Genomic DNA, 15,943 nt, shown 5'->3' on the forward strand with positions numbered 1-15,943 from the left:
CGCTGAATATCGTCGCTGCTCTATTGGTAGGATCGAGGGCTTCGGACAAAGCGGCAAGGTGCACGTCGCTAGAATGGCATCCTTGGGCCTGATTGAGGCGCATCGACATCCCCAAAGGCGCGAAACTTGCCGGCTCAGTCATTGGACAATGCAACAATGACGAAGAACCTCGCTCGGAATTTTCAGAGACACGAGCAGAGAATCTGATCACCTTCGTTCTCTTGCGGATGTTAGGAGGCCAGAGCTTACGCCAATCCTCCGATTTCCGGCCTTTTCTCAGGTCAGGGAATTTAACTGAGTGAGACTCGTACTGAGAGGGTGTAGATATAATAAGTACCGAGCAGATAGAAGAAGAATTATCAAGCTTTGCGCAAGGTTTGATTTGTTCGAGTGACCCAGCAGAAGAGCAGTAAGATCCGCAGGATTTATTTTCTGTATAAAAAGATATCCTCTCCTCCGTCCTCGGGGATAATAATTTGCCAAACTTTTTCTTTGTAAAAGCCGGCTCTTCATTCCATCTCCGCATCTGCTACCAAAAACTTACCAACAAGGCTCAGGGCTTTCCGAAACTACCAAACCCAATACATAGGAAAGAAAACATGTCGACCCCATCGTCCCCGACAAAGGAACAATGGGATGAATTGTGCAGGGACGTCAAGGAGTCGTTGCTCGAAGAGGTGGGGGACGAGAGCTGGTATATCATTATTGTGAGTTTAACCCGTCCACTCGAGAGGAGAGATTGGATGAGGGCAATTCGGAGGAAGGAAAACAAGAAAGAAAAGAAAGAGAGAGGAAGGGGAGAGACAGAGGTCATGTTGATTCGACATCCCGAGCGTAGCGTGATACCTCAATCCTGTCCTTATGCTGGCGAGAGAGAGAGAGAGAGAGATTCCTCCATCGCAACACCTCCACTCCACTCCACTCGGCCCCCAAAAAAGCAATTCTCTCTAACACGCGACATCATCCAGGCCACCGTCCTCACGGTCTCGCCACGACCCCAACTCCTCGCCGACTTCTGGACGCACGTCACCGCGCACGAGACGGCCTTCTCGACGCCGGAAGCGCAGACCCGCCTCTCCGACAGACTGCGAGACGTGCTCCTCAAGCAGATCGTCCTGATCGGCGCGCCGCAGGTCCTCTCGGCGTTGATACCCCTCGCGCAGCGGCAGACCGAGGGGAAGGGAGAGGCGGAACGCGGCGAGTTGGAGCTGGAGCAGTGGTGCGTTGCCCTCATCAATCCCTCCGAGTCATCGGTTTCCTGCCATTCCTTTCCCTTTCCCTCCCTTACAAGTCTATTTCGCACCGCGGACTAGCATTCAACGTCCAAGTGCTAACCACCGTCCCGGCATTCCGGGTTCTGTGTAAGTGGTACAGGTCGAACCTGACGCTCCCGTCGCTGCACGCGCAGGGCGTCAAGGCCATCACCTCGATCTACGGGACGCTGTGGCCGCGCATCTTTTCGACGTTCGGCCCGCACCGCGCACAGGTCGGCATCCACGAGATCGCCATCGTCTACGGCCTGTATCTGGGCGACTTCTCGACCCTGACACCGCTGGAGACGGAGCTGGTCGCGTTCACCTGCATCACGTGCCAGGGCCTGCGGGGCCCGAGCCTCTGGCACGTCCGCGGCCTGGGGAGGGTGCTGGGCGCGCGCGGCGCCGACGACGAAACGCCCCGGATGAGGCGCGTCAAGGACGTCGTCCGCGGCGTCAAGGTCGCGGCCGCGCGGTCCGTCGAGTTCTGTGGGCCCGAGATGGTCAGGCGCAGCGGCCTGGATGCGAGCGATGGCGGGCTGGGGTGGCCGAATGTCGGCGATGTAGGGAGGGAGTTGGGCGGATGGGGCGACGACGATGCCGACGACTGAGACGCTAACAACGGGGGTCAAGGAGGGATGCTAGTGGAAGACTAGAAACGAACCGGGAGGGTACGAAAAAGGCGATAGCTATAGGCAGGCCAGACGAGAGTATTGCCAACAAGTCAATCAACCAACCCAGTAGAACGATGGGGGAATCACTTTCAAGCATCCAAAGAACACAAGAGTCGTCCAAAGATCCCTGTCTTCTCGTGAACTATGTGAATTGTGGCATCGAGACACACATCACCATGGTAATATAGTACAGTTAACTTGGCTTGACAAGAATTATGGTTCTACATGGATTCATTTTCCTTGCGGTCGGGACCACATCGCTCATAGTGATATCGGGGGAAATCAAGGTGGCTGGTCGATTGAGAGAGATGATTGATAGTCAATCGTCTGCTGAAAAAAGACACGTTCTTGATCTTCGTTCGAATATCGGGAGCAGTACCACATTCATAGGAGCGTCAGTCTCATAACGGTGGCGTTGAGGCAGATATCCTACATCCTGCTTTCAATCCTGGCACAAGGACAGACGGTGGTAGAATGACTGTCACCCATCTGCATCAGTGAACCACTAACATTCCATTGCTGAACGGGGCCGTGACCGAATGTTGTGATCTGACGATTTGGCGAGCCATTGCTGGTGGCCGAATTGAGCGCTTTGGTGCATCTATTCGTCCGTCTGCGCCAAACTAGGCGGCGAGACCTCTTTTCTCGGATTCCGAGAAGAAGATGAGCATTCGCCAGAGCTTGCGGACAAGCACTTCGGCTTCTTCATCCAGAGCCTGTCGCCGAGTCAGTGATCTGCAATGAGCACATGAAAGTCACGGAGCACTTACCCCCTCCAGTTCTCCGACCAAGTCTTGCGGCTTCCCCCTGGATCTGAGAGCATCGACGACCACGTCCACGAGCATCTGTTCTTGCACACCGAGATACTCCACGATCTTCTTCTCCACGAAAGGTTTCAGGCGCTCTTCAATGATACTCTCGTCCACAAACTCCCACTTGACATCCCATGTCCACAGGCCGTCCTTATCATTAGGAATATCAGCTGCGAGCTGGCGAGCCGCTTGGGCGCGCTCTTCTTCTGACATGCCAGCAGTGGTCGAGGCGTCGTATTCGATAGGTATGAGCGTTCTGCGCGTGCCAGCCTTGGATTCCTCCTCTTCGTCCTCGAGAAGACCCTCCACGTCTGCAACGGTGCGTTTCGATACCTGGGACGCACTTTGCGCAGCTGCTTTTTGCGCTGCAGCTCCCAGAGATAGCTTGAAGCGGGCAGGTTCACGGCGCGAAGGCTGGGCGCGGTCCTCCTCTTGTCTATCCTTTTCTCTGTTGAGCATTTCTCGTTCCTGTCGACTGAGGAAATCGTCTGCCATGGCATCCACCCGCTCACGTTGATGTAATTCGCGGGCCCGCTCTCGCTGTTCGGCTGCACGGTCTGCCTCGTCGTTTGCCATCTCACGCTGGCGAAAGCTTGCTCGGTTCCGGATCCACATGCTTCGGTCAGCATAGTACTCTTCGGTTCTACGAGAAGCCTCGGTGTCGTCGTTCCAGTCGTGTAATCGTTTGCGCATTGCTTCCTTTTCCTCCTCCAGGCGACCAGCGTCGTCCTTTTCGCGTTTCTTTACGCGTTCCACGGCTTCCGTCCGTGATCTCTCCCGGTTCAACCACCGACGCTCCTGATCCAGGAATTGTTTCTCAAGTTCTGCATCTCTTCTCTCCTTGCGTCGTCTTTCGAGCTCTTCATCGCTAGCATCAGTATCTTCGTCTTCAAATGCAGAGGCGCCGCTAATTGTTGTTCCATTAAACACAACACCTTTCTGGTATTCTCTTGGTATTTGCACACCAAAGCCTTTTGGCCCAGCAGGTGCTCCTCTCGGACCAACCGGGATACCGTTCGTGCCAGCCGGTCCTACAGGCGCTGAAGGAGGTGGGGATGCGAGACGGTTGAAACGATCACCGTTCATCATGCGATTCCGTTCCTGTTGTTCGATCTCTTCTTCGCGTTTCATGCGCTCCAGGTCACGGCGGTTGCTCCGATCTCGGAATGCTGCGATTTCCTTTGCCACAGTCTCACGCATTTCTGCTGGAATGTCGGATAATTCATCATCAATGGCAATGGGAATGGTGACCACATCTCCGGCCGCATTCTCTGCATTTGCTCCATCCGTCATGCTGACGTCGCCCTCTCGGTCAATACTCGACATTTCGTCCTTCTGTGCTTGAACTGTGGGATTGCGAAGATCTTTGAGGACGGCGTCCAGGGCACTCCGAGCATGATCAAGTCGCATTTCCACTTGCTCCGTATCCCTCCCACCTTGGGATTCTTGCCACTGTTCGATGTAGCTTCGTGAGTTTTCATCGGCGACAATCTGTATTCCCGTCAGTAAAACAGCTCTCCAATTGTGCCTCCGCGTTACGTACCACCAACTTTGACATCTCAACCTCGACGTCCTCGTTGTCCTTCACCTCAGCTGGAGTCTGCCGTTTGACGGGAACCTCAATATCCCTTAGTACTTCTATGGCAGTACTGAGACTTTCGGGGTCTTCGTACTCTGCAAAACCAAACTTGCAAGGCTTGCCGTCGGCATCCGTAGCTCGGACCCATCTCCGTAGACTTCCTGCCGCGTTCAATATCCGTTCGACACCTTCATCTCCTCCAGCCCCTTCGGTGATGCCGCCGACGTAGATTGTCTTGATGATCTCTTCCTTCGTTGGTGGCTGGATCTGGGTGATCCGGTCTCTCTCTCCACGGAAATCCGAGCCCTGTCCCGCGCCTAGGCCAGGTCTTCGTCCGCCTCTTTCCCGATCCTCACGGCCACCAGGGGTGTCGGGCTTGGAGGGTCCAGAGGTTCCCAGGCGAATCACGGGTGCGGAGAAGTTGATATTTGGCATATTGGGAGGGGGTTGAAAGGTAGGCGGGAAGGAGCCAGGTCTGACTGGTTGGTGAGCCTCTTGCTGCTGAATTCCAGGGGGAGCACCCATGCCTGGGGCTGCCATACCAGGAGGAGGACCTGCGCACAAAATGGTCAGTACTCTAGCCACGCTTGTTCCGGGGACTCGAGGGCGATTTACCCATTCCAGGTGGTGCACCGGGGAAAGCTGTATAGTCTCCCGGCGCGCCATATTGCCCCGATGCTGTCCACATGTCAGTATTTGTTTGTGCAACAGACGATTGCGCGGACTAACCTTGGTAAGGCGGGTTGTACATTTTTCTGTCGGAGATCAACTCTTCCTCCTCGGACGATCAATCAAGAGGCGCGCAGGTCTGTTCGGTTAACCCGTAACTTGGGCAAAGTACGTGTAGGATACTTGCATCAGAGCACCCGAGTGCGCCTGGCAGAGCTCTGGGGAAGGGGTTCTAGGCGGGATGTTCGTTTGTTCACTTGCGAGCACCGTAAATTCAAACGACTGCGACAAGATGTTTTCGGGAACCGGAATTACTATTGATCCGAGAGCACGCGCACGCGTACTCGCATCAGTACGACAATATAAAACTCACCTCGTCAACTGTGATCTTTTCGACCGTCATTAATGTCGCTGTGAATGTCCTTCGCAGAAATCTGGCGAGAATCTGTCAACGAAAGTCGTGCTCAGCCTATTTTCGGTGCCCAGACGATTCGCCGGAAGGACAAAGGAAGTAAGCATGGCGCAGTCATTTTATTCACTTTCTTCAAGTATTCAGGTCCTCCTTTGTAAGGCCATTCTCTCCATCTTCATTCCTCTTAAGACCGATATTTGGAAGTCTCCATTGCTATTTAAGGAAGTACCGCTTCAAGAGAGGTCCTTGAGATGGGTACAGTGATCCGGAAGTTGACCCATTCTCATTACTTCCCTCAGATTACGCAGCAAGGATTACCAACGTGAAGGAGGTAATTTTGGTGACAATGGTATTCCTCTACTAGATCATCCCCCCTGTCGACACTTCTCATCCAGACACACTGACGTCAAATGGACGACCCCTGCTGTGCTGACAAAGACCGTACAAAAAGATCTACCAGCCAAGATGGGATTCGTGTCCATGTGAATCCATCAGACGAGGTAGAAATACGGATCTTGGGATGTGTCGACACAGTGGTGGTTATTTGGGGCTGAGTCCTAGAAAGGCGAAACCAAGGAGAAGCAAGGGCAGTGCTCTCATGTTACCTGATGTAAGGAGTAGACGTCGCCACGGGATGATATTCATGCCCCATCAAAGTGAACATGCCAAGACCACCTTGACCCATTACTAGTGGACGGGCCTCTTGTCCTGTTACTCCCATTTCAGTATATTTGCATTATTACTGACGAATCAAACATAGGCCGTGGCTAGACACCGGGCGTGATGAACCGCTCATCGCCATAGTGCGCCTGTGAGACACTTGGTCAAGAAATGTCGATGTGGAAACCTCCAGCACTACCATCCTTTTGCGACTTCCCCCCTTCCTAGCACTTCAGACATAGAAAGTGCTACTTCTGTACTTGTGGACCGATCTTTCAAAGTTGCTCGGATCGGGGATCATATTGTCGTCAAATATGGCCCACGGACAAGGATTCGTATCCAGGAAGGACTCAATATGATCTTCGTCAACCAAAATCTCACCACCCCGTGTCCGCTATGTACGCCTTGTACGGAGAGACGGGCAACGCCTATTTACTTATGCAATACGTCGCCGGACAGCAGCTTCATCAGCTCTGGCTGAATCTTCAACCTCCATGAGCCTCGGCTAATTCTGAGTCGGCTGAGAATAGTGCTCGACGAAATGAGATCTCTCCCACCGCCCTCTCGTCTATGTTTCTGACCTCTTTGTTGGGTTTTTTTCCCCCGTGTGAATGCATTGATATTGACAGAACAAATGGCTTGTCCTGTCTTCATCTCACATCCTGCAATGCCCACGGAATCACACGGTCAGACCATCGTCGTTTGTCAGGGTAGGCTCGACATACACTGCAAAGACAGCCTTTGAAACTAGTATTTGGACTTGTTCGATGGATTTCCAGAGGTGGTTTCTGAGGAGATCGTGAAACAGGGTAGGAAGTCGAGTCAGTAAGTCTACTCTTTCACGCTGCGGTTGGCTCCGCATAATGCCCCGGGCCACAAGCATGAATCTACAGGAGAGCACAGCTGAAGCGCCAGAGATTGCAAGTCATGGTATCAACGCAAGATGGGCTTCGTCTGCCAAGGGGTAGCCACTGCCGAGCATTAAAACGTCTGCTAGGACGGGCCGGATACAGCGAGTCCAGGACAGCTGTACTGCAGGATGACCCTGACATTTGGCATGTGAAATTTGTCCTTGAGAGAGAGATAGATGTTCCTATCTTTGGGAGTGTGGTGGCTGCTTGCAGGCATAATGGGGTCATCAGGGGGTGTCGCCAGGTATCGCTACAGCGGGGAGTGACATCTGGAGCATCTCACAGCCAATGAAGGCCCCTATACAACCATGTAGCCTCGACTTCTGTCGTGTGAAAAGGCCTGCATCTGAGAAGATGGCGAGGCTGGTACTCGTAATGGCCCGCGACCGTCCCAGCGAATGAGTGCACCATCCCATTAGAATCACCCTAGTGACGATCACTCGTCATTAGCTCAGCTGCGCTGTTGGCGGAGCACTCTGGACATGTCAAGACGATTGGCCTCTTTCATCTTCTTGTCGGTAGGTAATTTTCAGTGGGAACCAACCAGGAGCAGTGCCCCCCTACCCCAAAGGGCTTACCGCGAGGCAAGAATTGCAGGCTCATGCACAAAGTCAGGCCCCGGATGAGTGGGAGATGCAAGGCCTGGAATCTTTGAAAAGGGACTGGGTTGCTACGGTAGGGTGGTATTGACAGTCTCATTCGCAATCCTCATCCCTGGACCTTGGATCGAGGTCGCTATCTGACCTGTCGACCTGGCTCTTTTGCCCTTTTCTGGGGTACTTATTCCTCCTCAGGCGGCTGTAAACAATGGTTCCTGTCTCGGTCTCGGCTGATCCGTCTCCTCTTGTGGCATTGTGCAGGATGAGGCACTCTTTGACAGCATTTCCCCATGAACTAGGTAAAGCCCTTGTCGTGGGGGCGAGTTGACGCCTTCCACTATTGACAGGCCAAACATCAACTGTCCCGCAGCGAGGCAAGTGCTTCTCTCATCCTGGATTAGGCGGACCGCAGGAGGACAGGGGGGCAGGTTTAGGGCACCTGGGTGCCACTCAGTGGTAGGTCTAGGTAGGTAGCTGAGGAGAGGCTCATTTGTTCGCCCGTAGAGAGTTACGACTAAAAGGGTTTCCGGACCCTCCCCCACAACTCGGTAACTCCCATGAGCTAGTTGTTAGGATTCGCAGGAAGTTTGCCATGGATATTGCTTTTGCTGTCGGGGGACTGTGGTGGCGCCCAAAACAAGGAGGTCAGTTGGACATCGGTCGGTCGGTTGAGGGCACCCCGTTGAGCTCTCTGCAAGTAATCTGTCCAAGAAGAGTCAGTACTCCTTACTGTACCCATCAGAGACTAGCCACTTACCATATACCCATTCCCCCTCAGGATTGATGGGCAGATTAATATGGAGAAACCTACCGAGACAAGAGCCGTGGCAGTTGTCAAGTCAAGAGTGATTCGGGGGGGCAATGCGGAGCCCTGGGGCCGTCGCAGGCTGAACAGGGCTTGTGTTCCGCTCATTAGTCGACCAACTAATGGGCAATAACCTTGATGATTATTGCATGTCGCTATACCACAACAAGCTGGCCAGGCACCATCTCAGCCCACCCGAGCCCATGTCATCCATCAGAATCATGGCTTGGATGCATCCCAAGACACCCGGAAAAACCGATTTCTCGAGCCTTCGACCTCCTCCCAAAGCCCCCGCTTTCCGCCTTGAGCCATCCTTTTCTCCATCCTCGTCGCCTCCAGCTCATCAAATCCCTGCCCAAGGTCACACAGCCAGAAAGCACAAATCCTCATCGAGAAATCCCGCCCTGCTCTGAGACCTCCGGAGCGTTCCACCTTTCGTAATTCCCAAGAGTTAGTGGCGGTCTGAAGCGGATTGCGGCTCGCCATTCGCCCTGCCGTCCTTCCCCAGGTCACACCGTGCCCACTTACAACGCAACAAGTTCGCATCCTTGCGTCTGCTGAGCTGTGGTGGTCATCGAGCTGTGGGCTGTTGGTGGAGAAAGAGTTGGCTCTGGCCTCTGGTCCCGATCTGTGCAACTCCGCTTCTTGCGATGCGACAACTGAACCTCGCCGTTTAATCCTCTCCCCATCTTCCATCGACGACACAGACTATGTTTCTTCCTCGCCATAACCTTGATCGTCATTCCCTATGGCTACAGTCGTCTCCGATCGTGCAGTTCATGCTGGCGCCTCAACCGGTTCGGGCTACTCCAAAACTTCACGCCGACAGTACCAAGCATGTGATCAGTGCCGCAAGAGCAGAAGAGCATGCGACGCGGGCGCCTTGAGAGTGGTCAATTTCCCATTTCGTGAGAATGATCAACTCGACCCGTCTGCCTCGACATGTGAAGCCTGCTCAAACTGTGCAAGAACGAGCAAGACGTGTACATTCGACTGGCTCCGAACGCTTCCTCTTCAAGGTTTGCCAAAAGGCGTGAAGAGAAAGTTGGAATCGACCGGTCTTCCCGAATGCATTACCAAACCGGCAACGCTGCCAGAGATCAACCCTCAAACTACATATTCCAACGGCTATTCATCTTTTGCGGATGCCATTAGCTATCCACCACTCGCGCCAAACTCCCAGGCCTTCAACAACACTGCTCAGAGTGGGATTACTGAGTCCTACGATTCAACTTATGTTAGAAACGTCGACTTCACGAAAGTTTCGGCGGTGTCTGCGCTGCTTTACCCTGGAGATTTGCACCGTGGCCTAAATGCACCTTCGATTGCTCCAATGCCAAATGGCACGGCGGCCCCCGTACTGCCTGTTGTCAGCGATGTTCCCCTCTCGAATCACCCCTCTTCAGGAGAAAACGCAACTCACGATCGATGGAAAGGCCTAGGGCTCATTCGTCACGACTCGTCGTCTACCTCACCTGCTTCCAACTCCAACTACTCCAGCAATACAACTTCCAAGAACGAGTCGTCTCCGAGTCTGACTTCTTTCAGTTCCGAGACTAGCTGCGAAGACGAAGCTGCCCAATCTGATTCATTGCCACCACGCAACAAACGTACGAGAAACACCCACGGCTATCGCTACTCGACCTCGACTGATCGTGGTTCGCCCGAGAGCACGCGACCCAAGGCACCACCGAATGGCTCGGCGCTCTCATCAAGTGGCATGCGGCAAACCACAGCTCCTCTGTCGACTCGTCAACTTCATTTCGCCGATGCAGCAATGAAGTCGATGATTGCAAGTGGCCTACTACGCATCTACCACGATAGCTTTGAGAACTCCTTGTCGTGTTGGGTGACGGAGAAGAATTGTCCGTACGAGACTGAGCTTCAAGACCTCATACCATACGCCAGCGCTGCCTCGACAGCCGAAGAAGCCGCACTTCGTCTGGGCGACAACCGAATCTTCTCACGCGTCTCGCGTCTGGATTCCGCATTCTCACTTTTGAGGGGACGCGAGTTGTCCGCCATGGAGAACCGTGCCGCGACGAAGGCACTTAATGCTGCTATCATGGCGTTTGCCAGCCAGTGGTCCCACGGCTCCCATAATTCGTTTTGGAAAAGCAAGGAAGGCATGTCGCAAATGAAGGCATGCCAAACCCACATGACGGGCTTGTTCTCGCGATCAGGGCAATCCAACGAGCCGATGCTGTCTAGTGAATGCGAACGAATTATCCAAAAGACCCTCTGGCACGAGGCGAAAACCGCCATCCAGTCCAGTTCCGAAATCGACTCTTTCAAGGTGATCCTTGCGTATATGATCTTCGCCCTTACCCAGAGACCGATCGACGGAAAACCAGACGCGCAGGCTTCGCCGGCAGACTCTTCGACGAACAGCCGTCGAGGCTCGGAGAACTCCTCCCTTTATGAACCTTTCACGCAATGCGCAGATCCTGCCATGGGCACAATAGTCAATGAAGAGTGGAATCCCTTTTACGCAAGTGATCTCGAGGCGCTGGCGTCCCCACCCATCTATCTCGAAACGGCAGTTCGAAACTTATTCTCGTGGAGGCGCAAGATTGAGCGCTACCGGAGGCTGCGATCGAAAGCGAACGGTGACTGCGGACATGGATATATGGGCGCTCTCGCCCTCAAGGACCACCAGACGTTCAACCTCCTGTTTTGGCTCGGCGTCATGTGCGATACGACTTCATCAGCTATTAGCAGACGTCCATTGGTGATTCCGGATGAGGACTGCGCTATGATTGGGGAAGATAATGACGACTTTGGAGGCGACTGTCATGACGATCACGAGGAGTATTTCTCCTGCCATAAAAGCCCCGACCACGATAAACGCGCTCTGTGGGGAGACTACCTCCTGAACTTCAAGTGGGCAGGCCCCCGAAAAACACAGCCACGGTGGCCCTGCAAGTTTGATGAGGCGGCTCTGGTGCTTCAGGAAGCGATCCCGGTCAAAGTCCTCATGTTTCGCAAAGTGGCGCAGCTACAGACGTTGGCATTCCGTAGGACCTCACCTCAGGAACTCGAAAAGTGCATTCAGGAGGCTCTCGAGGTCTACAAACAGTGGAATACAACATACGGCCCGTTCATGAACGACTGTGTCAGCCAACACAACTCCCTCGAACCGCACGTACAGTCATGGTACGTCATTTTAGACGGGCACTGGCACTACGGATGCCTGCTGCTGGCAGATACGATCGCTCAGATCGACCGTGAAGAGAAGACGATGGAGCCTCAACGTAGGCTACGAACTACTTGCCACCTGATCACAGAGCTGCGGCATGATAATGCTTGCGCAATCGCAAAAATTGCAAAGGCGTCGCTGTCCGAACACAAACCGTCTGTGCGTGACAACTCGGAATTCCACTTCGTTTGCAACGGCAGCGCCATTCTTACCGAGCCATGGACAGACATTCTTGTCCGCGCAATGGGGAGCGCTTGTAAAGTGTTCATCACCTGGTTGCTGGGTTGGGATAATCCTGCGAACCCGAATTACAAATGGGTTCATGCGCACACAGACTACCAGGGTCTCTACGACCAAGCAGAGGCGTGTATCCAAGGTATGACACTACTGGGTCGAAAATCCGACGCGGCAAATTACACAGCAGAAACGTTCTGGGCGAGGTTAAACCAGGTCTGCTCGAGCCGACGGTCTTCGGCTGAGTTGTTCCAAGATTAACACCCAAAATCCAGTCCTTTTTGACGATCTACCTGAAAGACGGATGGAGGCCGTGTATATATGCTTCCTCGTCATCGACTCCTGCACTAAGGTTGATGTCTATCTGGCTAGCTTGTGCATGTACACGGTGAAAAACAACTCCTAAGGGAGACCTCATGAGATAGGAATCTCTAGGTTTGCCTATATGTTTTGTTGTCTGCGCTTGTTGCTTCTTTATTTATTTCACAACATAGCTGTGATGATGTTGGAAACACAGCCTCGATATTGATCTTGGATCGGTCGAACTATTTTAGGCCATAGCAGGCCAGAAGGGGGCTCGGGTCAGAGGATATACCCGAGCGAAACCAAGGAGGAAAGCGATCTGTGGTGGCTCGATAAGGCTGGTCAACACTCTCGGAGAATGGCATGATGTTGCTACACGACATACCGATACTGTTCGCGAGCAGAACAGGAATAGGATTGTCCACATATACCAGTGAAAGATAGGAAGGCAGGGAGCTAAAAGCCAGAAGCCAACCAGCCAGCGGTAATCCGCCCGATTGACATGTAACGGCCGGAAATGAAGGGGTGGAAATTGGGAGAAACAGGGAAACAGAGCAGGGACAGCCGCAAGCAGGATAAAGCGGAAGGGAATGTGGGAATGAATGGGGTTGGAAAAGTTTGGATACCCGGAGACGCATCTGGCCATTTTGCAAGGCGAGGGCTATTTTTCTCCATGTCACGATATGATGAACATATTTTTTTGTAGTTTGCTGTTTGCTGTTATTTTTCTCTCGGATCTGTCTGGGACAGTCTTTTTTCGACGGGGCTGTCGTCTTTTCTGGATTACTTCTGGGCTCCCAGTCAGGGATGAAAGCGAGCAGCTGGCTGCGCCGCGGTGGGCTTATGTAGGGGGCTTTGAGGAAGGGGGAAAGAGAGAGAGAGAGAGAAAGTACTTCTTTCCTGGCTATGATTATGGTAAACAAACCGTACACAGACAGAGAGTATGTATTTCTTGCACACACGCACAAGATACGTCAAAACACTGAGTTCTGAGTCTGAGCCTGGATTCTATGGTTTCCTTTCCAAGCACTTGTTTTCTCTTTGTACGGAATCGACGAGCGCGGACGAGTACAGCGAACACATAGATAGGTACATCATGTCAACCACTTTGCGTAGGCCCATTCGATCCTCCGCACGACCTGAATCTGCCGATTGACGCCCTGCTTGACGTCGAGGAGGTCGTCCAGGTCCTCGAGAAATTCGCGCCATACGCTCCGGGGCAGGACTTGGGCGGCGCGCTGGCGCAGCAGGTGAGTCTCGCAGAGGAGGAAGCCGTGGTTTTCTTCCGAGATGATGCCTTGGTCGATGTCGAGGTCCGAAGAGGTCAATGTGCGGTCGATGTTTCTAGTGGAATGGGCACTCTGTCAGAAAGGAGAATATTTTTGCAGGTCGCGGTTGAAAACAGGGCCTGAGGACATTGGAAAGTTACTGTAAGAGGGACGTACCTGATAAGACGGATTGTTTCGCCCTTTTTCATCCCCTGGCGCAGACCTTTGCGGCCTCCAAAGACGTTCCTCAGCCATTGAAAGAGGAAGTACGAGATGAGCACCCCAGGAGCGATTCCGACGAAGCCAAAGAGCAATTCCTGGCTCTTGAGCAGAGAATCTATCCCACCGATGGCTACCTCGACGTCGACTTTGGTCTTTTGGACCTGAATGAGTAAGGTGCGGACCAGATCGCCCATGATGGCATTCTTGATCGGGCTCTGCATCTCTCTCTCATACGCCCTCAACACCGGTGTGAGGTCTCCTTCCTTCACCTTTGCCCTAAGTTCGGCGATTTCTGCTTCTGTGAAATTGGCACCCTTTTCATCTGGATGCTGAATGGCAAAATCGACCACCATACGCTCCAGGCTCTCCCTGTCTGCCCGAAGACTGTCGCGACTTTGGATTGCTATCTCGCTCTGCTCGTCGTGGCGAATCGTCCCGATGAGTTTCTTCGTCGGCTCGATGACCCAGTTTGTCCAGAAATCGATGGTAGTTTGGCCCAGGTCCCGGAACCATTGGGCAATTTCGGCTTTTCTGTTGACAAGTATTCGAAGTAAAGTACTCCCTGAGAGGAGCAGACCCACGGCAGGAATCCAGTAGCGGACCAACCTCGACGGTTTACCGTATTTTAATCGCAAATCTTCCGCCTCTTTTTCCTGCGCCGGGAGACGTTCATCCAGGATTTTCACCAGGAGATTGGCAACTTCTGTTGAGGAGGCGGTTTGCGGGTCAAAGCTGAACTCTTCGATGTCGTCATGGCTCCTCGTGACACTATCCAGAAGATAGGCTGCTCGAGCTATCGTGGTCTGCCAGTCGTCCTCTTCTGCCTCCAGCACTTGGAGTAAGGCGCCGTGTTTACGATCTTCTGGAGGCCCTCCAAAGACAAGACATTCCCTGACAATTCTGCCAATTGATCCAGCACTGGATTTTCTGAGGTGTTGTATACGCTCTAGATTTCTCCGTGCCTGCATACGGGCTATGGAGAAGGGCGACAGGATCTTTGTTTGCGCTTGGGCCAGGGAGCGTTCTCGAATGCTGTTTTGAACCAGGCCATAGAACTCACGCCAACCCTCAGTCACGGTCCTTGTAGCTTGTCTCGCAGAGGCTGTGAGGTTATGTCCCTGCCAAAACTTCTGTCGCGCATCAGCATAAACTTCCTTCGCCTGCGCCCAAAATCTGATGGGCGATGTTTGGATTGTGTAGAGGAGAATATTTCCATAGGACCCCAAAATATCGTCCCAGTACCAGATAGACTCGCTTAAGGGAATTGTTCGATCCAGGAGAGAACTGAGGATCAACCCGTAGACTTGAGCCGTTGCCTTTCCTGTTGCAATCCACTCTAGATTTGATATGTCTGGTGAGATTGTCTCGGCAACCACCTGCTCCCCCTCTTTTCTGCCAAGTTGACGTAGCAAACTGCGCAGCCGAGTACGACGTAGAAGGGGCCTCGAGCTCGAAGTTGTCGATAGTGCTCGGACTACTGCTTTGAGCTCGGCGGTTCGAGCATCCTCAACTAGCGGTGCAGCGACTCTTTCTCCTTCGGTAGTTGCGGCGGATATTCTCTCCTCGGCCTCCTTCAGCTGGAATCTGTCCAGAGCTGCATCGACTCGCCGTAGATCACTAGAGAGGAGTCAGAAGGGACACTCAAGACAAGGCGTTGGAGAAGAGCTCACTCGTCAATGAACGACATGTTTGTAGAGTGATCTGAGTCTCGTCTTCACGCGGATCAGAATAGCATTCCCAGTCCGAGAAGATAAAGAACCCCGCTGTAGGCGATCATATTGGGCGTTCCATCGCGCCGGAGAGGATCATAGAGACAGTACTTAATGGGGATACGATGTTGTCCACCATGGGAATTCACAATTGCTATTGAGTTTGGCAGATAGGGACGCCACAAAGCGCAGAAATCATGGAGCTGGTGTGTCCATCCCGAACAAAAACGTCAAGCCGGGCTTTAAATGACGTCACGCTAAAAACATGCTGCCGTCTTCGTGGAACAGATATTGACAGGGCAAGGCTGTCGTTGAGCCTTGTCAACTGTCTGCCACGCTTACTAACCAAGCCGAGAACACAGTAATGCTCATTAGACTTAGGAAAGGCTCCCGACTTCTGAGGGTTCGAAGGGGTGTATATATATCTTACCATTCCCCTTCCAGCTGAAATATGTGTGTCAATAAGTATGAATCAATGATGATAGTTCGTGTGGCTTTCACCTGGAAGTAGTGCCAAAGGGAAGCGTTGTAAGGGGAGGGGTTTTGGTGGTTTTGGGGGGTGCCGGCATCAGTCACTGGGTACCAAGAGGTGCCTAGCATAGGTACCACAAATTAGCCGTACCAGCCCCCCAGC

The 15,943-nt window shown here is 53.0% G+C and overlaps 4 protein-coding genes across 4 annotated transcripts; 2 read left to right on the forward strand and 2 right to left on the reverse strand.

The window, feature by feature from the left end:
- Positions 1-599: 599 nt before the first annotated feature.
- Z517_00578 (uncharacterized protein) lies at positions 600-1,864 on the forward strand (the record flags this gene model as incomplete). Its single annotated transcript, XM_013433542.1, has 3 exons — positions 600-707; positions 969-1,219; positions 1,375-1,864. The coding sequence occupies 3 exons, from the start codon at positions 600-602 to the stop codon at positions 1,862-1,864; spliced, it is 849 nt and encodes a 282-aa protein (XP_013288996.1).
- Positions 1,865-2,550: 686 nt separating this feature from the next.
- Positions 2,551-4,984, reverse strand: Z517_00579 (uncharacterized protein; the record flags this gene model as incomplete). Its single annotated transcript, XM_013433543.1, has 3 exons — positions 2,551-2,643; positions 2,698-4,230; positions 4,283-4,984. 3 exons carry the CDS (start codon positions 4,982-4,984, stop codon positions 2,551-2,553), a joined length of 2,328 nt encoding a protein of 775 aa, XP_013288997.1.
- A 4,138-nt stretch (positions 4,985-9,122) lies between these two features.
- Positions 9,123-12,068, forward strand: Z517_00580 (uncharacterized protein; the record flags this gene model as incomplete). Its single annotated transcript, XM_013433544.1, has 1 exon — positions 9,123-12,068. The coding sequence occupies one exon, from the start codon at positions 9,123-9,125 to the stop codon at positions 12,066-12,068; it is 2,946 nt and encodes a 981-aa protein (XP_013288998.1).
- Positions 12,069-13,204: 1,136 nt separating this feature from the next.
- On the reverse strand, positions 13,205-15,287 carry Z517_00581 (uncharacterized protein; the record flags this gene model as incomplete). Its single annotated transcript, XM_013433545.1, has 3 exons — positions 13,205-13,454; positions 13,556-15,217; positions 15,271-15,287. 3 exons carry the CDS (start codon positions 15,285-15,287, stop codon positions 13,205-13,207), a joined length of 1,929 nt encoding a protein of 642 aa, XP_013288999.1.
- Between the last annotated feature and the right edge of the window lie 656 nt (positions 15,288-15,943).

Source organism: Fonsecaea pedrosoi, assembly GCF_000835455.1.
Source record: "Fonsecaea pedrosoi CBS 271.37 unplaced genomic scaffold supercont1.1, whole genome shotgun sequence".
Classification (NCBI taxonomy): Eukaryota; Fungi; Ascomycota; class Eurotiomycetes; order Chaetothyriales; family Herpotrichiellaceae; genus Fonsecaea; species Fonsecaea pedrosoi.